The sequence below is a fragment of the Nicotiana tomentosiformis genome, chromosome 3 (genome assembly GCF_000390325.3).
Source record: "Nicotiana tomentosiformis chromosome 3, ASM39032v3, whole genome shotgun sequence".
NCBI lineage: Eukaryota > Viridiplantae > Streptophyta > Magnoliopsida > Solanales > Solanaceae > Nicotiana > Nicotiana tomentosiformis.
The window spans coordinates 61,527,311-61,551,295 of NC_090814.1; the positions used below are offsets into that span (position 1 = coordinate 61,527,311).

The 23,985-nt window shown below is 33.0% G+C and overlaps 3 protein-coding genes across 3 annotated transcripts; all 3 read right to left on the minus strand.

Moving 5' to 3' along the window:
- Positions 1-222: 222 nt before the first annotated feature.
- On the minus strand, positions 223-13,707 carry LOC117274392 (pectinesterase 2-like). The gene is made up of 10 exons (XM_070198508.1): positions 13,699-13,707; positions 12,941-13,075; positions 12,404-12,574; positions 12,179-12,205; positions 11,277-11,393; positions 5,215-5,331; positions 4,889-5,118; positions 1,947-2,413; positions 1,471-1,779; positions 223-911 (listed from the first exon to the last, which is right to left on the minus strand). Exons 1-10 carry the CDS (start codon positions 13,705-13,707, stop codon positions 223-225), a joined length of 2,271 nt encoding a protein of 756 aa, XP_070054609.1.
- Positions 13,708-15,603: 1,896 nt separating this feature from the next.
- On the minus strand, positions 15,604-17,859 carry LOC104116232 (pectinesterase-like). Its single transcript, XM_070198509.1, has 3 exons — positions 17,328-17,859; positions 16,852-17,160; positions 15,604-16,292 (listed from the first exon to the last, which is right to left on the minus strand). The coding sequence occupies exons 1-3, from the start codon at positions 17,857-17,859 to the stop codon at positions 15,604-15,606; spliced, it is 1,530 nt and encodes a 509-aa protein (XP_070054610.1).
- Positions 17,860-20,285: 2,426 nt separating this feature from the next.
- Positions 20,286-23,708, minus strand: LOC138907887 (probable polygalacturonase At1g80170). Its single transcript, XM_070198510.1, has 10 exons — positions 23,700-23,708; positions 22,942-23,076; positions 22,633-22,753; positions 22,061-22,233; positions 21,836-21,862; positions 21,289-21,496; positions 21,111-21,192; positions 20,889-20,997; positions 20,613-20,729; positions 20,286-20,519 (listed from the first exon to the last, which is right to left on the minus strand). Exons 1-10 carry the CDS (start codon positions 23,706-23,708, stop codon positions 20,286-20,288), a joined length of 1,215 nt encoding a protein of 404 aa, XP_070054611.1.
- Between the last annotated feature and the right edge of the window lie 277 nt (positions 23,709-23,985).

Below are 23,985 nucleotides of genomic sequence, written 5' to 3' on the forward strand. Positions count from 1 at the left end.
TTTAAATAGATTAAGTAAGACACATAAATTGAAACACAAAAATTAATAAAATGCCAGACTTATAATAATAACAATAAACTAAAATTATATTTATATATGCATTCATCTTCTCATTGACATCACCTAAGTACCAAATTTACATGATGTTAAACCAAATACTAATTAAAAAAAAAAGGAAATCTATACTATATCTTTCTAAAGGAAATATATATATATATATATTCAGATGCTAGATGTGTAGGGAACTCCAGTGGCCGGAAGCCATGAGTCTCCGGCCAAGAAGTTCCCTACAGAGAATTTTTCAGCTTCAGTAACGTTCGTTATCACGTGGTACCCTGGCCAATTTACCCTACCACCAGTTCCTGCACCAGCTCCAGTATTATTGTACTCACCATAGTACAAAGTTTGTAGGAAATCTCCACTCCAGGGTAACCAACCAGTTGCATCAATTAGGCCATCAATATTACTCTTCATAAACACTGTTGTTGAGTAATTCTTCCACGGCCTACCAAGATAACTCTTAAACAAATCTTGCACAGGTCTTAGGTCTGATGCTGCTGTTATATGAGAATTATGTATTATAATTCCAGTATTTTCATAAGGATATATTTTTCCTTGCGCTGTGATAGTGTTTGACTGACCACTCTTTGGCTTTCTTACGTAAATATTGCAATTTTGGAACACTGCAGCTGCGTCTCCAAATATGAAATCTACTGTCCCATATATGTCACAATCGCGATAAAACTGTCGTTGTTTGTGTACATATAAGGTGTCTTGGTACCCTTTGAAACTGCAACGATAATATACTGATAAATCTGAATCAGAACGAAGAGCAACTGCTTGGCCATTTTCAGGTCCTGCTGTATTTTCAAAGGTTATATCCTTAGCAATGAAGCCACCTCCAGAAACACCTAAGGCATAAATAGAAAACACAAAATAAAGGTCAAAACAATTAGTACGGTTTAGAATCTAATTAAGAAACCCTTTTATTGACTTTATGTAAATAAAACACTGTTTATTATACTTAATTTCTTGTTGGTATTTGAAATATGTATGTATGAATGTATGTATATATGTGTGTGTGTGAGTGTGTGTGTGTGTGAGATTGATCATATTATATTATTGATGAAAATTTGACAAGATGCATGCAATTGGTATACTTTGGTACGTAATACGTTTCTTTTATTGATGTACTATATATTGACCAATTAAGTGGATTTGTTTTGTATTTGGAATAAGAAAATCAATCAGCCCTTGTCTTAAATTTCTTATACATAAAGTGTTGTATTAAAGTGTACGTGCATGGAAATATAATTGATGCATGCAGGCGAGAGGAACTAATGAATATATATAGTGCAATAATTAACTCTTGTTCTTCTTTTTTATCTCTTATTTAAATAAATTTAATTGTTTAATTATAAATTCAATAACCCATTGAGAATTTCTCTAAAAACATTACAATAAACTTACCGAAAGTTGCAGAACCAAAAGTTGAATAGCCAGTACCATTACTTCTATTGCCACTGATAATTGTAGCATCAATCCCATCTCCAATGAACATCAAATTATTCATAGTATTCTCGATCTCCACATATTCTGTATAATTACCTCTTTTCACATATATCACAAATCTCCCTGTGCCATTCCTCATGCTATTTACTGCAGCTAAAGCTTCAGAAATAGTGTGATAATTCCCAGAACCATCTTGAGCCACCACGATATCGGCCTTTATTGGAGTTCCTTGCTGTAAAAGCTTCCTGTCGGGTGAAGTCAGGAATCCTAATAAGGGAATTTATAAATTATGTTAGAACTAAGAATATAACACTTGGAATTCAAACTTTCGACTTAAAGGAAATTTAGAATCACATTATTTACCAATATACTAACAGTTTCCCCCATGTTTAAGGGGATTCACATTTTCTTACCAGTATGAGATTCAGTTGAACCCGCTTCAGACCATGCAACTCCGCCCCTAAGTAAACGTCGGCCCTTAAGTTGGGGATTTGTTGATAGTGAAGCTGAAGGTATAGCCGTGGCTTTGTTTATGGCAAGAGAGTTGCAAAGGTTTTCGGAGAAATCATTTAACACAGAGGGAAATTTCTCCAAATGTGATGATAATTGAAAATCATGGAATCCATTTAAGCATATTTGATGATTACCCATAGCTGCACTTAGCCATGTTTGAACATCATTTGTCTTACCAGAGTTGTTGATGGATTTGTTAAGTTGATAAAAAGTATCTTCATAAAGCTTTAAGCAATCAGCCCAAGCCAACTTCCCTAACTCATTGAATGAACTTATATTCATAGCTAAAATCTCCTTATGAGCATTTTCAGCTTGAGATAGGGTTACGCTAAGCAGGGTGGGAGCTGCAGTTCTGCCTACGAGTTCGGCAGAACACAGTAGCTTTAACCTAAATTCCAAAAGAAAGATAGGGAGCAAAAGAAAATACACACTTAAACTAATCAGTTTAGCCATGAGAGAATGAGTGTAACAACTGTTTTGCTCGGTAGCTTTGGTATTATATGTGAAATAATATGGTTTGAGTAATGATAATGTTGGTTAAAGACGGATGGTTTATATGCATAGGCAAATTATAATGCCTTAGCTCGATTCCGATAACTATCAATGTGTTGTTTTACATGTCATAGCACGGTATATTTCCATTTTAACATAGAAATAGTTAATGCATGTTTATCGTAAAGATTACCTATAGCATACCTTATAATTGTGTAAATCTTTTTTATAATTCCTTAGCTTGATTCCGATAATTATCGAGGTATAGTTTCCATTTTTAACATAGTAATAGTTCATATTTATTAAAGAAATTTATCTATAATTACTTTATAAGTGATCGGATTGTATAATTTTTTCTTTGCCCCGTCACTGTGTTAAACTTAAATTCTATCCTATCGAATTTATATACGGTAAGTGTAATTTTACGTGTCATGATATTTATAGTTGCCATAATTACGACAATTTACTATAATTTGATTGTGTACATAATATATTTTTTTGGCATTACCTTTATCCAATTTGACGCATCATTAATATGTCCGACCATCTTTATCCCAATTGAAATTCAATAATGTTTAGTACCTTGATCCCTACTTTAACAAAACCGTAGTGCTATTTGCAAGCTGCTCCACTTAATTACTGAATATTCCTCAATTTTTCTATGTAATCAACCTATTTAGCATGTTATTTATTTAAACTTTTCCATCATATTTTAGTTTAAACTATTAAACTTTTCTTGCCGTTTTGTACTGATATTTAGACATTGGTTGTAATAGTTTTAAATACTTATACGCTCATGACTTGGTGACACCACGATGATTGGGACTCGTTTTTCCGCACTTTGTTCCAAATTTGAGTTTAAATTTGATTTTATGAAAAATTTCTGATATGGAAAGCTTTACATTACTTTTATATTTAGTTTGAAAGTATTTTTGGGAAGGTCGGCTTGCCTAGTACCACCGATAGGCGCCATCATGACACGCTATGTTTTGGGGTCGTGACAGCATTTTAAGGCAAACTTAAGGAACCAAGTGTTCCGATTTCAACCCGAACACCTCCAAATCCCGAACAAACCATCCCCGCAAGTCATAAATTAATAAAAGCACATACAGGGAGTTTTATTTAGGAGAACGAGGTACTAAAAGTCAAAATGACCGGTTGGGTCATTACAGCGGACACACTACCTTCCCGAGACCCCACTAGTGAGATTTTTTACTGGGTCATCGTTGTTGTTGTAGTGGTAAATCCCCCATCAACCTGAGTGTTGGTTTGATTAAGAAAAAATAGTTAGTACGCAGTATAAGTTGTTGTACTATGATTTATTGCCTGTGGAGAAAATATAATTATCTACTTTGTGAAAAAATTATATCTTTTCTCTCTTTATATGTATACTGTTGCGAAAAATCGTGGGTTAACTCGTATACAATTATACATAAAGCAAATAGATAAGAAAAAAAATACACAAGCATTTAAACCTAATCCTCGGGCATAAGCAGAGAGTTTTCCACGATGAATTTTATGAATGATACCCCATACTTCAAATTAACCATAATTGCACCAAAGTTCATCACAAAACGGCATGCATGCTCACAGAACAAAAACATGCATTGGTTTAGTTCTCAAATCAGTAATTTATTCCGAGATTCAAAAAGAGCAATATACTCTATACTTCTTGGAGAAAAGAAATATTAAACAAACATCTTATATTAAATAGATGCGCATAAATAATATTTTCAATTAGGAACTCAAAACAAACATTTATTGAATTTGATTTTTGATATATATTTAAAGAAAATAAAATATGAGTTATCTCAAAAAGAATAGTATTTGGGCAACTAAAAATGCCATAAAGCTAAGGGGAATGTGGCAAAGAGAGTTTGCTTTTGAAAGGACAAAATGTTTTTGTAGCGCCCAGAGTCGCCACTAAAAGCCTTACTGTCGCCCCAAAAAGTTGGTCTGGCTTGTCGCGCCTTTTAGCGGCGACCTACTATGCCGATTTTAAGTAGCACGGTTAAGGCTGTTACTGGCGACTTTGTTTGTCACAAAAATATTTTATAATTTCATTGATTCCGCCTACTTAAAATTGAATTAAGATACATAAAATTGAAACAAAGAAATAGAGAGAGTAATTAAAATACCAGACTTATAATAATCACAATAAATGAAATTACTTTATATATGCATTCATCTTGTCATTGACTCCGCCTACGTACCAACTTTACATATTAAACCAAATACTATAAAAAAACGAAAACTATATATATATATATCTTTCTAATTTTAACTAGAACTCCTACTTCATATATTTAGAGGCTAAATGTGCAGAAACGGATCCATAATTTAAGGTTTGCAGGTTCCTACAAAGACCTACGATGTAATTAAACAAGGACCATCAGGTTCAATTCCATACTGTTGGCCATGAGCATTCTTACAATATGCTGTAACTTTCCCTTTAGGAGTTGCTGATGTTAGCTGTATATGTTGCAGTGTTATATCAGTGCATGGCACTGAATTACTACAGTTCAAGTTTATTGCTATATCTGTACTTGATGTTCCTTTCATGTTTTCATAAACAACATTGCTAATGTGTACTCCTGTTGGCTGTGATTGAAAAAAAAAAAAACACTCATGAGTTCAATATTAATTCGAACTATGTATACATATGCAAAAAAAAAAAAAAAAGTTAACTTGTATTACCATTTCCTTGCAGGCTCCTCGAACATCACAATAGTTTTGGTCAATAATAATAGGGTTGTCCACAGAGTCGAATTCAAGATTCTCAAATCGGACATCTCGTACATATCCTGTGCCAACCTATTCATATATTTAATAAGAAGTCAATTTTTTTATTCTTGTTCTGATTTTTCCCAGTTAAGTTATATATATAACTCATGTGAGAGGTAGGAGAAATGTGATGCAACCAACGGGATCTGTTGCAGCTTCTTAATCATCCGTACACCCTCATGATCAAGGCATGTAGCTATCGGTTGGTAGAGGTAGAGATAGAAGCGAAGCATCTAATTCGGATGGACCACAAAACAGTATCTATGCATTGTCAGGACAACAGAACTTAGAATTACCATCGGATATGGTTACATGTATACTATTCATATTTTTCATTAATGTGTATGCTTTTATAGATCCAGTACCACCAGGGATGATTGAAGAGAAGAAAAGAATTACGAGAGATTGATTGCAATTCAACATTCGAGGACGGATGTTCCAAAGGGGGAATGATGTTACACCCTGCACCTTTTTACTCATTTATGAAACTAAAAAAAATGGAAAAAGAATAAACATATTTAGTACAACCAATCAGCCAGAGGCACCTCATGGGGACAAGGTTATGATTATGCTTCATTAGATTTGTGCCAGCTGCCCCACCGGGTGCAGTAGCCGGGTCGGGGTAACCCGTTTGGCACTTGGGGTGGTGAAATTTCTAGACTTGGTATAAAAAGGGCATGTAGCTTTCTTCTCTTACATTCTAGGTGGTATCGCCAGTTTTATCTTACTCTAGAAACACTTTCAAGCTTTCTAAGAAATTCTCTGAATGATTTACGGCAAAAATTCAAAGTGAACCTAATAAAAATTTAAGAAAAAGGGATCGTGATCATCTCTGTACTACCATCTATATTCTAGTGATACTGATTTTGAAGATTTCTTTGGAAGTAAAGATAAATCACAATAGCGGTGAAGAACTCAGAAGCGTAGGTAATTCTTCAAAAGGTATGTAAGGCAGTCTTCTTTCTTGGTATGGTTTGATATAAGCGTATCTTTCTATTTGATACTTATGGTGTAAGTTTGGGTTGGTCTAAATCCTTGAAACACTATTCATGTTCATGTATGTTCTTCACCGGTGACATTTCTTGCCCAGTTTAAGACGTCTACAGATAATGTCATAAAGTTGTGAGATGTCGTTCATTCTAAGTCTAATTGTGGTGTCCCTCATAATTGACTGAGTATTATGCTTTCATTTGTATGTATTTATTATAGTTAACTGAGTCCTCAATGGGACCGGGTACAGAAAATATGTTAAATGTTATAACTGAGTCCCCGATGGGACTGGGTATATAATGATGAGTTGGCCAACGTCACTGATCCTGAGGAGACCGAGTACAAATACTATGATATGTGGTATCACCGAGCCCCGATGATGCCGGTTATGGAACGATATGTTAACGTGAGATTACCGTATGCTCTTGAAACTAAGGATAACTGAGACCTTTTGAGGCAGGGTATAATGTGACATGATATGATCCAAAGATGTTTCATTTTCTATAAAAATTGCATGCATGTATGATTTGGGTTTACCACACTATACATCCCAGGTGGTTTGTCTTAGATTCTAAGGTTAAAATTATGTCCTCGTACCTCTTATGTTATTGTTACATTTTCGGTTTACAAGTATATTATCAGCTTTACATACTCAGTACATCTTTCGTACTGACGCCTTTTTCTTTGGACGTTGTGTTCATGCCCACATGTACTTGTAGACTTGGTGGCATTCCTCCACAGAGGGGTGCTTATTTCAGCGATTGGTTGTCGCACTCCACTTCTTTAGCGTAGTTGTATGGGAATCGATAGGTACTAAATTGTGTATTTCCTATTATTTTGGGTATGGTGGGGCCCTGTCCCGATCACATTGTATATAAAGGTACTCTTAGAGGCTTGTAGGCTAGTGTCCGGGTTATATATATATATAGACACACACACATACATTTGCAATGTTGAGATTTCTTCTACAGTCACTTATAAACCCTTATTAATTTTTCATTATCATACATGGAGGCCTGATTGGCCCAAAATCATGGTGAGAAAGGTAAGTACAGACGTCAGTTCGCACGGGCCTTCGGGCGTCGTGTGCCCGTCGTATCTCCCAAGGTTGGGGTGTGACATGATAATACTGCTGAGTTTTTATTCCAAGCATTTAATGATTATTGTTTATTAATTGGGATAAAAGTGGAATATCCTGTAGCTCACGTTCACACTCAAAATGGCATTGTAAAGTATTTGATTAAACGTCTTCAATTGATAGCAAGACAATTACTCATGAAAAAAAGGTTGTCCACTTCTGTTTGGGGTCGTGTCATTTTGCATGTAGCAATGCTAGTTCGTCTCAGGCCGATAAATTATCATAAATATTTCCGTTGCAATTAGTTTCGGCTCATAAGCCTAATATATCATGTTTAAGAATTTTTGGGTGTGCAGTATATGTGCCTGTAGCACAGCCATATCGCACCAAGATGGGCAAGTAGCACATAACATGACATAATGGTCTCAACAAGGTACTTGTCCTAAAATAGAACTCGACCCTTGTGTCGAAAGCTGCTAAGTCAAATGCACATGATGCAAATAAAGCGTAACCTACTAGGGATATTCATTGCTTGTGGCTTGTTCTTCTAAGTTTGTAAATCCTAAAGGAGATGGTATCTAGACCTGGCTTACCCGGGCAGACAACCCGAGCCGAGGAGCGTCAAGCATTACCAGTAGTAGAACAGCACTGGCTAGCTAACGGCTTTCCCGCCTAAACATGTGTGACTAAATCCTTCACCAGAAGCTGGTAGGCTAATTGGCTTTATCTCAAGACAGAAATTTTGTGATGCTGGTAGGCAAACACAACATAACTAATTATCAGAAGACTCAGAGGGATGCGAGGAAAGATACAATTTATATGTACAGTTCAACAATATCAAAACGGTAAAAACTCGACAAGTAACACATTGGGCTCAAATAAATCACAATATATACAAAAATTAATAAAGCCAAATAAAGTCAATGAACAAGCTCGAATTCTTGAAAGTTCCCCAGCAGAGTCGCCAGAGCTGTCACACCCCTTTTCTACCCCCAAAACGATAATGGTGTGTCATATGGATTGGGTTAAAGAGTTTTTCCAATATAAGTGACAAACTTGAGCAGGGATTATTTTACTTACAGAGTCGCCACTTGGAATTGAGTTTTGGGGTGTTCCAAGTCACCTTTTATTTGAATCCCTAGTCAAAGGAAGGTTTGACTCTATTATTATTGGTCTGCGAAAACAAAGTCCGGGTAAGGAATTCTGTTGACCGGGGAGAAGGTGTAAGGCATTTCCCGAGTCCCGTGGTTCCAGCACGGTCGCTTTATTGACTACAATTTGGCTTGAATTAATTTGGAATAAACTGTGATTTATTGGTTTTCATATTTTTACCTAATCGCTTTTTATTTTTTATTTTTATTAATTTTTTTTTTTTAAAAAAAAAAAACGTGTTGACATAACCACGCTACGCAGGCGTATGCATGATCGAATAACAAAATTAATTAACCTATCATAATTGCGACTCGCAAGCGAATCCGAAATTATGACAATCAATTATTTGTAATAATTTAAAGAAATTACTACATTTGAGCAAATTAATTCTTGAAAATTATTTTTATCAACTATCGCGCTACGCAAGCGAATCCGTGATTTTAGCAAAGGATTAATTAAATTAAAAATTTTTTAACTAAAACTAATGGGTATTGTATGAGATTATTGAAACTAATTTAATGTAAGTTAAACATCACGCTACACAAGCGAGTTCGTGAATAAAAAAAGAGAGGTTAAAGCACGCCTACTAGTTGCCTAGTAGCTTGAATTAATTATTAAGGTGATTAAGTTAATGAGTTATTCTAATTACAGAACAAATTTATTTTTTCTATTGGAAAGTAATTATGTGAACAACCATGGTGTTAAACTTGGGCCAACCTTTATTACTAAAAGAAAATGGGTAGCTGCTGAAATTTACTTGGCCCAACTCTCTTCTTTAATTGATCACCACCAAAACAGACTATTTGAGTCTCATGTCCCTTTATATTTTTCCTAAATTCCAGCACTTATTCAAAGGCCAATTGCTATCCCTTACTGGCCATTGATGGTTGATTGAAGACAAAAATCATATTTTTATAACTAATAATAAGTATTTAAAAGAAGTAACCTATTAATATAAAATAAACTAGCCTAAACATGCATACAGGAAGATATGAACAAATTATTTCCATGACAAGAGTTTAGGCAGTAGATTCTTACAAAAAAAAAACACTTCACAATTATCTTTAAGCTAATTATGCCTGTAGACATGAAATGTATCAACTTCCACCAAACCTTGTATACATGAACATTACGAGGAAACAATAAACCATATACGAAAATATTCAAGTAAAGTTCAATCACGGGGGATTTTTACCAAGATTTTTAATGAAGTAAAATCAATTCTTTCCTTAATAGGGACTGCTGCACCTACACTAAAAAAAAACTTGACAAGTATGAACTCAAAACTATATACGTACTTCATTGCTTCAGCCATCCATATTTACTACCATAGCTCAAATTGTTCATATATGACAAACAAGGATGAATCAAGACTGTTGAATAATTTCAAATAAAGACTCCAAAACCATGCATTCTTTATTCATATGAAACAATTCAAAAGCTACAATAGAAGAAGAAATACCTAAATGTTGAAATGCTAGAGCAACAACGACGAGAAGCCAGCAGAACAATTCAAATCAAATACCCCAGCAGCAGCGAATATCAAAAACTCCAACAACCCAGATAATGCTTGAGCCAACAGACAAAAAAAGTAGAAGCTAAACACCAAAGGAGACTCGTTTCATTTTTGGAACGTACAAAGAGAGAACTGAAAGCTATTTTAGCTACTGTTTTGTTTCTCTCTGATGTTGTGTTTTTCTTTAGAGTGTAAAGGATGATGGCTAAGTGTGTTAGAGTGTGTTTTGGAGCTGGAATTCTGCTGAGTTTTGGAAGTTGTTTTTGGGGCGGTTCTCCGCTGGTTGAAGGTGGCAGTAGGGAGATGAAGGTGAGCGGACGCTAGTTTTCAAAACGGGAGGGTCCTGTGATTTTTCCCTCTTTTCAGAAGAAAGGAATTGGGCTGTTTTAAATGGGTAGGGAGAGTGGTATGGAGTTTGTGAGTGAGGGGACAAGCATGGGGGGCAAGGAAAAGTGAAGAGGGGACCAAGTGTGGGGGACAAAGCATGGGGGACAAAGCATGGGGGACAAAATATGGGGGACAAGTATGGGAGACAAGCATGGAGGACAAAGAAAAGTAGAGTGGGGACACGCCTGGGAAGATGGGAGCGGGAAATATTCAAGCACGGTAAAAAATTAGGTGCTCACAGCGCCCAAAGTTGCCACTAAAAGCCTTACTGTCGCCCCAAAAAGTTGGTCTGGCTTGTCGCGCCTTTTAGCGGTGACCTACTATGCTGATTTTAAGTAGCACGGTTAAGGCTGTTACCGGCGACTCTGTTCGTCACTAAAACATTTTATAATTTCATTCATTCCGCTTACTTAAAATTGAAATTAAGATACATAAAATTGAAACAAAGAAATAGAGAGAGTAATTAAAATATCAGACTTATAATAATCATAATAAATAAAATTACTTTATATATGCATTCATCTTGTCATTGACTCCGCCTACGTACCAACTTTACATATTAAACCAAATACTATAAAAAATGAAATCTATATATATATCTTTTTAATTTTAACTAGAACTCCTACTTCATATATTTAGAGGCTAAATGTGCAAAAACGAATCCATAATTTAAAGTTTACAGGTTCCTATAAATACCTACAGTGTAATTAAACAAGGACCATCAGGTTCAATTCCATACTGTTGGCCATGAGCATTCTTACAATATGCTGTAACTTTCCCTTTAGGAGTTGCAGTGTTATATATCAGTGCATGGCACTGAATTACTACAGTTCAAGTTTATTGCTATATTACCATTTCCTTGCAGGTTCCTCGAACATCACAATAGTTTTGGTCAATAATAATAGGGTTGTCCACAGAGTCGTATTCAAGATTCTCAAATCGGACATCTCGTACATATCCTGTGCCAACCTATTCATATATTTAATAAGAAGTCAATTTTTTTATTCATGTTCTGATTTTTCCTAGTTGAGTTATACCATGACCTGGTCCACAATGGATATCGGATATATTAACATAAGAACTATGATCTCCAATCGAAATACAATCATCCCCTGTCCATCACAAGGCCAAATTAAACAAGTCAAGCCAAACACAAGGGCGACAATAATTTTAAAGAGTGCGAGCAATATAGGTTAAGAACACGTACCGGAACTTATATTAGAATTGGTAATGGTCACAGCTTGAGAAGATTGAATATGAATGCCATCGGTATTTGGAGAATATCCTGGAGACTGTATGAATACATGATCGACCTTGAAATCATTGCAACCCCTAACAAGTATATGAGTTTGTGAACTATTGACAAAGTTGATGTTGCTTATGGAACTTTTATTGCATGAAATGAACTTCATGGCCTGTGGAATATAATTTACGTATTAGTGAAATTAAATAGAGTTTATCAATTCTCTTAGGGGTCGTTTGGTTGAGATCAGAAACATGTTATCCCAGGAGTAATTATTTCGGGATTAGTTATCTGGGACTGTTATCACACTCTCTTATAGGGATAAAAATAACACTACAATCTAGGGATAACTAATTTCAGGATTAGTTATACTGCGATTTTATCCAACCAAACGTGAGATAAACTCGTATCAAATTAATCCCGAAATTAATTATCCATTATCCCTCGTACCAAACGAGCCTTTAGAGTTAATTAAAAATTTAAAATTAGAGGGTGTCAAGAGAAAACTTACAGTAGGAGCTAATTTTGTGCATCCTTGCTGAAAAACAAAAGGAGTGTAAAATTGTGAATACATAACTAATAACATTAATCATGAGGGAAGATTAGTATTATGTCTTACTTGAATTAATTTTCATACATATATACTTTTGATTTTCTAAACACGACAAATTATTTGAAATATAATTTACTTTTCACTAAAGTAAAAGATAAAAAAAGAGTCGAGAAAATACCATACCAAATTAGGATGGTGTCTACAAGATTGATCCCACCATTCTTTTCCTTGGCCATCAATGGTTCCCAAGCCATCAACATATAAACCACTAACATATTTGAAAGCCAACCATTGACTAGCATCTTGTCCACTCCATATACTAGGTGAGTTTGGTGCAACAAGTTTCCCTGATATCTATATATACGAGGAGTAATAGGAATTAAGAAAATATTAATGATTTAATACTACTCCCTTCGTTCCACTTTATGTGACATAATTCGAAATGTGAGTTAAATAGACTAATTTTCAGTATGAATTTGAGCATAAAGTTTTTAACTTTTTCTTTTGAAATAAAATTTACATATTTAGAAATTATATAAAAAATATAATAAGCCACAATAGTTAGTTATTCAATATATTTAAAAAGCATTTAAGAAAAACATGCTCAAAGTTTTTTTTTTTTTTTTTTGACTTTTCAAAGAGTAAATTTGTCGCATTAAGTAGAACATATATAGTTAATGGTAATAAAAGGAAAGAACATATAAATTAAACAAGACTTACTTTAGAATTGTCAGTAATTCCATCAGCAGTAGCTCCATAATCAAGGACATTAAAACTGTTTGCGTTGCTAATTAATCTTGCACATGATATGCTAGCATTTGTTAAGCTAAGAATGAGCAAGAGGGCCAAAGTTTTCTACAAAAAAAGGAAAAGGAAAAGAAAAAAAAAAGAACAGAATATGCATGCAGAAAGTTAGAAATTTAATGAACGTGCATGGCAAAGAAATAAACACCTCAACAAAAAAATATATATTTAAGGCATACTATCATGTAAAATTTCAGCGGTTATTTAGTAATAAAATAAAAGAGAGAGAAAAGTAAAAGCAATAAAGAGGAAGATAATGAGTTTCAAGAAAATATTTACCATGGTGTATGAAGAATTAGAGGAACACATTTGAAACTACTGATTGTCTGCACCATGACCAAAAAAGTTAGTTCAAGGTGTTATAAAAAACAAATTTAAAAAAATATTTCTCAAAATTATCAGAATAGAAATAATATTTAACTGTATAAGAAGAAATTTAAAAAATCTAGTGAGGACTAGAACAACTTTTAAACTTTACAGAAATTAGCTTCTCTAGGAATGAACTAACATGCCAAATTGTCAATAATAGGAACAACTTTTAAACTTTAGAAAAAACTTTACAAGAAAAATGATGGACGAAATGGCCTTAATTTTATATAATAAAGGCATGCATGTGTTTTTTAGTACTATAACAAAGCTTTTAGAACTTAAAGTAGCAATATTTGGACTCGTACCCTTGGCATTACTACGAATTAAAAAAAAAAAAAAACTAACTTCAAACGAACAATCGTACAGTAAGAAGTTGCTATATTTTGTATGCAATGAAAAATAAAGAAATTATTGTGCATGCATGAGAAACGATAGTAGCTATACCTTTTTCCAAGAGTATTATTTTTGTCAATTGTGATCTAACATCTATATATAGTGAGAAATATGTATACGAGATAAGTACATCGTTTTATATGATGAGTCCTGAGTGTGTCATTAGTAACAGTCTGCTTATAAGTATAAGAAAGACGAATGTATATATAAAAGCTAAATAGTAGTAAATTAAGCATATATCTCATGTAAGAGATAGATACAAGCATATAAGTGTCCTAATAGATTCGTCGTTGAGGATGGAAAGAAGAAATTTTCCTTCTTTTAATTTCTTGCTAACTTTTTCTATTAATAATAATGTTGAACAATATCGGATTTAGGTTACCAATCAATATTGTATTAAATAAACTTGCATTTGGTTTTTTAAAAATGAATTGATTATATAAATATTTTCACACAGTCAATCTATAACTATAAACTCAAAAATTTAACAGGATATGAGCACAAAAACCTTATTATTTAAGAAACACTTCATTAACGAGACATGAGCACAGAACCTTTATCATTGCCTCGTCCATCTCATCAAACATAACTGAAAAATGAATATCTAATTTTTTTTTACGATCCTTCCGCCTCAATGTATGTGACCATTTCGCTTCTTGAGATTTAAATTATATGATCTTTAATTGATATTTTAAACTATAAATTTTTTTATCATATTTACATAAGAAAAATTATAACTTATAGTTTTTATATATAGTTTTGAGTATCTAAATTTTAATTTTAAAATATTAAACTGATCTAATTTAATGTAACTTTTTTAAAGATTAGTTAAATTGACTTACGAGAAATGAAAAATATCACATAAATAAGGACCGATGGAGTAAGACATGCATGGAAAACGACTTAATCAACATAAATCGTTAAAAGACTATTGACATGAGAGTTACTTGTTGCATAGTACGTACTCCCTTTGTTACACTTTATGCGGCTTGATTCCGAATTGGAGATTCAAAGTTCTTAATTTTGAGCATAAATGATACATTAGGGAAAGAAATTAAGGCCAACTTTTAGCAGAAATGCGGATTCTTGTACCAGCCTTCTCTTAAAACAGATTATATTTTTGCGAAGACAAGTAATTCATTCGGTCATTTTACACTTTGACAACTGAACTCAAAGTTTAAGAATATTATAAAGATATTTTTAATTTTACGATCTTAAATAAAATGTGTATAGCATATCAAAAAGATCATTTGAATCGTGTGGTAAACACGTCGTGAAATTTGAAATATCATTAAGGATAAAATGAGAATGTTAGAAACAACGTCAGAACTAAGTAGTATGAAGTGAATTCAACCGAACACCTTCGCCCAAAAAATTCAGTTATATGTGAGCTTTTTACTCCCCTTGTACATGAAAAAAAGAGAGTCAAGTTTCGTAGTAAAGTTCAAATTCGCTTTAGGTCATAGGTTCAAATTCCAACTGTGACATCTTATAATACTTTTGAATCCCCTCATATAAATTTATAGTTCATCCGATGCCAATGTTTAGAAAACATACTACTAATTAAATATAGAAAAATGATTGTTATTTTTAAATAGATTAAGTAAGACACATAAATTGAAACACAAAAATTAATAAAATGCCAGACTTATAATAATAACAATAAACTAAAATTATATTTATATATGCATTCATCTTCTCATTGACATCACCTAAGTACCAAATTTACATGATGTTAAACCAAATACTAATTAAAAAAAAAGGAAATCTATACTATATCTTTCTAAAGGAAATATATTGTTTATATATATATATATTCAGATGCTAGATGTGTAGGGAACTCCAGTGGCCGGAAGCCATGAGTCTCCGGCCAAGAAGTTCCCTACAGAGAATTTTTCAGCTTCAGTAACGTTCGTTATCACGTGGTACCCTGGCCAATTTACCCTACCACCAGTTCCTGCACCAGCTCCAGTATTATTGTACTCACCATAGTACAAAGTTTGTAGGAAATCTCCACTCCAGGGTAACCAACCAGTTGCATCAATTAGGCCATCAATATTACTCTTCATAAACACTGTTGTTGAGTAATTCTTCCACGGCCTACCAAGATAACTCTTAAACAAATCTTGCACAGGTCTTAGGTCTGATGCTGCTGTTATATGAGAATTATGTATTATAATTCCAGTATTTTCATAAGGATATGTTTTTCCTTGCGCTGTGATAGTGTTTGACTGACCACTCTTTGGCTTTCTTACGTAAATATTGCAATTTTGGAACACTGCAGCTGCGTCTCCAAATATGAAATCTACTGTCCCATATATGTCACAATCGCGATAAAACTGTCGTTGTTTGTGTACATATAAGGTGTCTTGGTACCCTTTGAAACTGCAACGATAATATACTGATAAATCTGAATCAGAACGAAGAGCAACTGCTTGGCCATTTTCAGGTCCTGCTGTATTTTCAAAGGTTATATCCTTAGCAATGAAGCCACCTCCAGAAACACCTAAGGCATAAATAGAAAACACAAAATAAAGGTCAAAACAATTAGTACGGTTTAGAATCTAATTAAGAAACCCTTTTATTGACTTTATGTAAATAAAACACTGTTTATTATACTTAATTTCTTGTTGGTATTTGAAATATGTATGTATGAATGTATGTATATATGTGTGTGTGTGAGTGTGTGTGTGTGTGAGATTGATCATATTATATTATTGATGAAAATTTGACAAGATGCATGCAATTGGTATACTTTGGTACGTAATACGTTTCTTTTATTGATGTACTATATATTGACCAATTAAGTGGATTTGTTTTGTATTTGGAATAAGAAAATCAATCAGCCCTTGTCTTAAATTTCTTATACATAAAGTGTTGTATTAAAGTGTACGTGCATGGAAATATAATTGATGCATGCAGGCGAGAGGAACTAATGAATATATATAGTGCAATAATTAACTCTTGTTCTTCTTTTTTATCTCTTATTTAAATAAATTTAATTGTTTAATTATAAATTCAATAACCCATTGAGAATTTCTCTAAAAACATTACAATAAACTTACCGAAAGTTGCAGAACCAAAAGTTGAATAGCCAGTACCATTACTTCTATTGCCACTGATAATTGTAGCATCAATCCCATCTCCAATGAACATCAAATTATTCATAGTATTCTCGATCTCCACATATTCTGTATAATTACCTCTTTTCACATATATCACAAATCTCCCTGTGCCATTCCTCATGCTATTTACTGCAGCTAAAGCTTCAGAAATAGTGTGATAATTCCCAGAACCATCTTGAGCCACCACGATATCGGCCTTTATTGGAGTTCCTTGCTGTAAAGGTTTCTTGTCGGGTGAAGTCAGGAATCCTAATAAGGGAATTTATAAATTATGTTAGAACTAAGAATATAACACTTGGAATTCAAACTTTCGACTTAAAGAAAATTTAGAATCACATTATTTACCAATATACTAACAATTTCCCCCATGTTTAAGGGGATTCACATTTTCTTACCGGTATGAGATTCAGTTGAACCCGCTTCAGACCATGCAACTCCGCCCCTAAGTAAACGTCGGCCCTTAAGTTGGGGATTTGTTGATAGTGAAGCTGAAGGTATAGCCGTGGCTTTGTTTATGGCAAGAGAGTTGCAAAGGTTTTCGGAGAAATCATTTAACACAGAGGGAAATTTCTCCAAATGTGATGATAATTGAAAATCATGGAATCCATTTAAGCATATTTGATGATTACCCATAGCTGCACTTAGCCATGTTTGAACATCATTTGTCTTACCAGAGTTGTTGATGGATTTGTTAAGTTGATAAAAAGTATCTTCATAAAGCTTTAAGCAATCAGCCCAAGCCAACTTCCCTAACTCATTGAATGAACTTATATTCATAGCTAAAATCTCCTTATGAGCATTTTCAGCTTGAGATAGGGTTACGCTAAGCAGGGTGGGAGCTGCAGTTCTGCCTACGAGTTCGGCAGAACACAGTAGCTTTAACCTAAATTCCAAAAGAAAGATAGGGAGCAAAAGAAAATACACACTTAAACTAATCAGTTTAGCCATGAGAGAATGAGTGTAACAACTGTTTTGCTCGGTAGCTTTGGTATTATATGTGAAATAATATGGTTTGAGTAATGATAATGTTGGTTAAAGACGGATGGTTTATATGCATAGGCAAATTATAATGCCTTAGCTCGATTCCGATAACTATCAATGTGTTGTTTTACATGTCATAGCACGGTATATTTCCATTTTAACATAGAAATAGTTAATGCATGTTTATCGTAAAGATTACCTATAGCATACCTTATAATTGTGTAAATCTTTTTTATAATTCCTTAGCTTGATTCCGATAATTATCGAGGTATAGTTTCCATTTTTAACATAGTAATAGTTCATATTTATTAAAGAAATTTATCTATAATTACTTTATAAGTGATCGGATTGTGTAATTTTTTCTTTGCCCCGTTACTGTGTTAAACTTAAATTCTATCCTATCGAATTTATATACGGTAAGTGTAATTTTACGTGTCATGATATTTATAGTTGCCATAATTACGACAATTTACTATAATTTGATTGTGTACATAATATATTTTTTTGGCATTACCTTTATCCAATTTGACGCATCATTAATATGTCCGACCATCTTTATCCCAATTGAAATTCAATAACGTTTAGTACCTTGATCCCTACTTTAACAAAACCGTAGTGCTATTTGCAAGCTGCTCCACTTAATTGCAGAATATTCCTCAATTTTTCTATGTAATCAACCTATTTAGCATGTTATTTATTTAAACTTTTCCATCATATTTTAGTTTAAACTATTAAACTTTTCTTGCCGTTTTGTACTGATATTTAGACATTGGCTGTAATAGTTTTAAATACTTATACGCTCATGACTTGGTGATACCCCGATGTTTGGGACTCGTTTTTCCGCACTTTGTTCCAAATTTGAGTTTAAATTTGATTTTATAAAAAATTTCTGATATGGAAAGCTTTACATTACTTTTATATTTAGTTTGAAAGTATTTTTGGGAAGGTCGGCTTGCCTAGTACCACCGATAGGCGCCATCACGACACGCTAGGTTTTGGGGTCGTGACAGCATTTTAAGGCAAACTTAAGGAACCAAGTGTTCCGATTTCAACCCGAACACCTCCAAATCCCGAACACCTCCAAATCTCGAACCAACCATCCCCGCAAGTCATAAATTAATAAAAGCACATACAAGGAGTTTTATTTAGGAGAACGAGGTACTAAAAGTCAAAATGACCGGTTGGGTCATTACAGCGGACACACTACCTTCCCGAGACCCCACTAGTGAGATTTTTTACTGGGTCATCATTGTTGTTATAGTGGTAAATCCCCCATCAACCTGAGTGTTGGTTTGATTAAGAAAAAATAGTTAGTACGTAGTATAAGTTGTTGTACTATGATTTATTGCCTGTGGGGAAAATATAATTATCTACTTTGTGAAAAAATTATATCTTTTCTCTCTTTATATGTATACTGTTGCGAAAAATCGTGGGTTAACTCGTATACAATTATACATAAAGCAAATAGATAAGAAAAAAATACACAAGCATTTAAACCTAATCCTCGGGCATAAGCAGAGAGTTTTCCACGATGAATTTTATGAATGATACCCCATACTTCAAATTAACCATAATTGCACCAAAGTTCATCACAAAACGGCATGCATGCTCACAGAACAAAAACATGCATTGGTTTAGTTCTCAAATCAGTAATTTATTCCGAGATTCAAAAAGAGCAATATACTCTATACTTCTTGGAGAAAAGAAATATTAAACAAACATCTTATATTAAATAGATGCGCATAAATAATATTTTCAATTAGGAACTCAAAACAAACATTTATTGAATTTGATTTTTGATATATATTTAAAGAAAATAAAATATGAGTTATCTCAAAAAGAATAGTATTTGGGCAACTAAAAATGCCATAAAGCTAAGGGGAATGTGGCAAAGAGAGTTTGCTTTTGAAAGGACAAAATGTTTTTGTAGCGCCCAGAGTAGCCACTAAAAGCCTTACTGTCGCCCCAAAAAGTTGGCCTGGCTTGTCGCGCCTATTAGCGGCGACCTACTATGCCGATTTTAAGTAGCACGGTTAAGGCTGTTACTGGCGACTTTGTTCGTCACAAAAATATTTTATAATTTCATTGATTCCGCCTACTTAAAATTGAATTAAGATACATAAAATTGAAACAAAGAAATAGAGAGAGTAATTAAAATACCAGACTTATAATAATCACAATAAATGAAATTACTTTATATATGCATCCATCTTGTCATTGACTCCGCCTACGTACCAACTTTACATATTAAACCAAATACTATAAAAAAACGAAAACTATATATATATATATATCTATATCTAATTTTAACTAGAACTCCTACTTCATATATTTAGAGGCTAAATGTGCAGAAACGGATCCATAATTTAAGGTTTACAGGTTCCTACAAAGACCTACGATGTAATTAAACAAGGACCATCAGGTTCAATTCCATACTGTTGGCCATGAGCATTCTTACAATATGCTGTAACTTTCCCTTTAGGAGTTGCTGATGTTAGCTGTATATGTTGCAGTGTTATATCAGTGCATGGCACTGAATTACTACAGTTCAAGTTTATTGCTATATCTGTACTTGATGTTCCTGTCATGTTTTCATAAACAACATTGCTAATGTGTACTCCTGTTGGCTGTGATGAAAAAAAAAAAACACTCATGAGTTCAATATTAATTCGAACTATGTATACATATGCAAAAAAAAAAAAAAAGTTAACTTGTATTACCATTTCCTTGCAGGTTCCTCGAACATCACAATAGTTTTGGTCAATAATAATAGGGTTGTCCACAGAGTCGAATTCAAGATTCTCAAATCGGACATCTCGTACATATCCTGTGCCAACCTATTCATATATTTAATAAGAAGTCAATTTTTTTATTCTTGTTCTGATTTTTCCCAGTTGAGTTATACCATGACCTGGTCCACAATGGATATTGGATATATTAACATAAGAACTATATATATATATATATATATATATATATATCTACATTATATGTACCTGCCATGTCTTGATACGAGCTCCATTTGTTGTTCCAGAGAAGAAAGAATTCCTCACATTGATATTCTCTACTTGAGCAAAATTACCACTTTTTCCTAAGCTTCCAATGCTGTGATCAATATATAAGCAGTACAATTAACATTAGGACTTTTGGAATATAATCTTGACTTATTAAAAAAATACGTATTAAGTAATTAAGTACTTTAGAGAATCAGAAACAACCTTATACCATGACCTGGTCCACAATGGATATCGGATATATTAACATAAGAGCTATGATCTCCAATCGAAATACAATCATCCCCTGTCCATCACAAGGCCAAATTAAACAAGTCAAGCCCAAACACAAGGGCGACAATAATTTTGAAGAGTGCGAGCAATATAGGTTAAGAACACGTACCGGAACTTATATTAGAATTGGTAATGGTCACAGATTGAGAAGATTGAATATGAATGCCATCGGTATTTGGAGAATATCCTGGAGACTGTATAAATACATGATCGACCTTGAAATCATTGCAACCCCTAACAAGTATATGAGTTTGTGAACTATTGACAAAGTTGATGTTGCTTATGGAACTTTTATTGCATGAAATGAACTTCATGGCCTGTGGAATATAATTTACGTATTAGTGAAATTAAATGGAGTTTATCAATTCTCTTACGGGTCGTTTGGTTGGGATCAGAAACATGTTATCCCAGGAGTAATTATTTCGGGATTAGTTATCTGGGACTGTTATCACACTCTCTTATAGGGATAAAAATAACACTACAATCTAGGGATAACTAATTTCAGGATTAGTTATACTGCGATTTTATCCAACCAAACGTGAGATAAACTCGTATCAAATTAATTCCGAAATTAATTATCCATTATCCCTCGTACCAAACGAGTCTTTAGAGTTAATTAAAAATTTAAAATTAGAGGGTGTCAAGAGAAAACTTACAGTAGGAGCTAATTTTGTGCATCCTTGCTGAAAAACAAAAGGAGTGTAAAATTGTGAATACATAACTAATAACATTAATCATGAGGGAAGATTAGTATTATGTCTTACTTGAATTAATTTTCATACATATATACTTTTGATTTTCTAAACACGACAAATTATTTGAAATATAATTTACTTTTCACTAAAGTAAAAGATAAAAAAAGAGTCGAGAAAATACCATACCAAATTAGGATGGTGTCTACAAGATTGATCCCACCATTCTTTTCCTTGGCCATCAATGGTTCCCAAGCCATCAACATATAAACCACTAACATATTTGAAAGCCAACCATTGACTAGCATCTTGTCCACTCCATATACTAGGTGAGTTTGGTGCAACAAGTTTCCCTGATATCTCTATATACGAGGAGTAATAGGAATTAAGAAAATATTAATGATTTAATACTACTCCCTTCGTTCCACTTTATGTGACATAATTCGAAATGTGAGTTAAATAGACTAATTTTCAGTATGAATTTGAGCATAAAGTTTTTAACTTTTTCTTTTGAAATAAAATTTACATATTTAGAAATTATATAAAAAATATAATAAGCCACAATAGTTAGTTATTCAATATATTTAAAAAGCATTTAAGAAAAACATGCTCAAAGATTTTTTTTTTTTTTTGACTTTTCAAAGAGTAAATTTGTCGCATTAAGTAGAACATATATAGGGAGTATTTGTTACGACTCTTTTCAAAAAAAAAAAAAAAAGGAATATATTCAAGTTCTTAATATACCACAAATTTGATGTTGCCAGAATTGCAGGGGCCACTAAACATTACAGGATTAAGTAAAAATATCTTATTAGGAGGAATAATCAGTTCAGGAGATCGAGCTGATGACGAACATGCATGGTTCCATGCATTAAGGAAAGCCTGGAAATAAACGAAAATAATTCTTTAATCAATATACTAAAGCGAAAATAGAAATATATATATATATATATATATATATATATATATATATATATATATATATATATATATATATATATATATATATATATATATATTGTAGTTAATGGTAATAAAAGGAAAGAACATATAAATTAAACAAGACTTACTTTAGAATTGTCAGTAATTCCATCAGCAGTAGCTCCATAATCAAGGACATTAAAACTGTTTGCGTTGCTAATTAATCTTGCACATGATATGCTAGCATTTGTTAAGCTAAGAATGAGCAAGAGGGCCAAAGTTTTCTACAAAAAAAGGAAAAGGAAAAGAAAAAAAAAAGAACAGAATATGCATGCAGAAAGTTAGAAATTTAATGAACGTGCATGGCAAAGAAATAAACACCTCAACAAAAAAATATATATTTAAGGCATACTATCATGTAAAATTTCAGCGGTTATTTAGTAATAAAATAAAAGAGAGAGAAAAGTAAAAGCAATAAAGAGGAAGATAATGAGTTTCAAGAAAATATTTACCATGGTGTATGAAGAATTAGAGGAACACATTTGAAACTACTGATTGTCTGCACCATGACCAAAAAAGTTAGTTCAAGGTGTTATAAAAAACAAATTTAAAAAAATATTTCTCAAAATTATCAGAATAGAAATAATATTTAACTGTATAAGAAGAAATTTAAAAAATCTAGTGAGGACTAGAACAACTTTTAAACTTTACAGAAATTAGCTTCTCTAGGAATGAACTAACATGCCAAATTGTCAATAATAGGAACAACTTTTAAACTTTAGAAAAAACTTTACAAGAAAAATGATGGACGAAATGGCCTTAATTTTATATAATAAAGGCATGCATGTGTTTTTTAGTACTATAACAAAGCTTTTAGAACTTAAAGTAGCAATATTTGGACTCGTACCCTTGGCATTACTACGAATTAAAAAAAAAAAAAAACTAACTTCAAACGAACAATCGTACAGTAAGAAGTTGCTATATTTTGTATGCAATGAAAAATAAAGAAATTATTGTGCATGCATGAGAAACGATAGTAGCTATACCTTTTTCCAAGAGTATTATTTTTGTCAATTGTGATCTAACATCTATATATAGTGAGAAATATGTATACGAGATAAGTACATCGTTTTATATGATGAGTCGTGAGTGTGTCATCAGTAACAGTCTGCTTATAAGTATAAGAAAGACGA

What these genes read in the sequence shown, in the direction of transcription:
- LOC138907887 (XM_070198510.1), bottom strand. An exon ending in CAATTCTAATATAAGTTCCG is followed by an intron (nt 21,193 to 21,288) that starts GTACGTGTTCTT and finishes TGTGATGGACAG; the next exon opens with GGGATGATTGTATTTCGATT. An exon ending in CTCGTATCAAGACATGGCAG is followed by an intron (nt 20,730 to 20,888) that starts GTACATATAATG and finishes ATATATGAATAG; the next exon opens with GTTGGCACAGGATATGTACG.
- LOC117274392 (XM_070198508.1), bottom strand. An exon ending in AGTTGCATGGTCTGAAGCGG is followed by an intron (nt 1,780 to 1,946) that starts GTTCAACTGAAT and finishes TTCCCTTATTAG; the next exon opens with GATTCCTGACTTCACCCGAC. An exon ending in TTTTGGTTCTGCAACTTTCG is followed by an intron (nt 912 to 1,470) that starts GTAAGTTTATTG and finishes TTTATGCCTTAG; the next exon opens with GTGTTTCTGGAGGTGGCTTC.
- LOC104116232 (XM_070198509.1), bottom strand. Translation starts at nt 17,859, where the DNA reads ATGGCTAAACTGATTAGTTTAAGTGTGTATTTTCTTTTGCTCCCTATC. An exon ending in AGTTGCATGGTCTGAAGCGG is followed by an intron (nt 17,161 to 17,327) that starts GTTCAACTGAAT and finishes TTCCCTTATTAG; the next exon opens with GATTCCTGACTTCACCCGAC. An exon ending in TTTTGGTTCTGCAACTTTCG is followed by an intron (nt 16,293 to 16,851) that starts GTAAGTTTATTG and finishes TTTATGCCTTAG; the next exon opens with GTGTTTCTGGAGGTGGCTTC.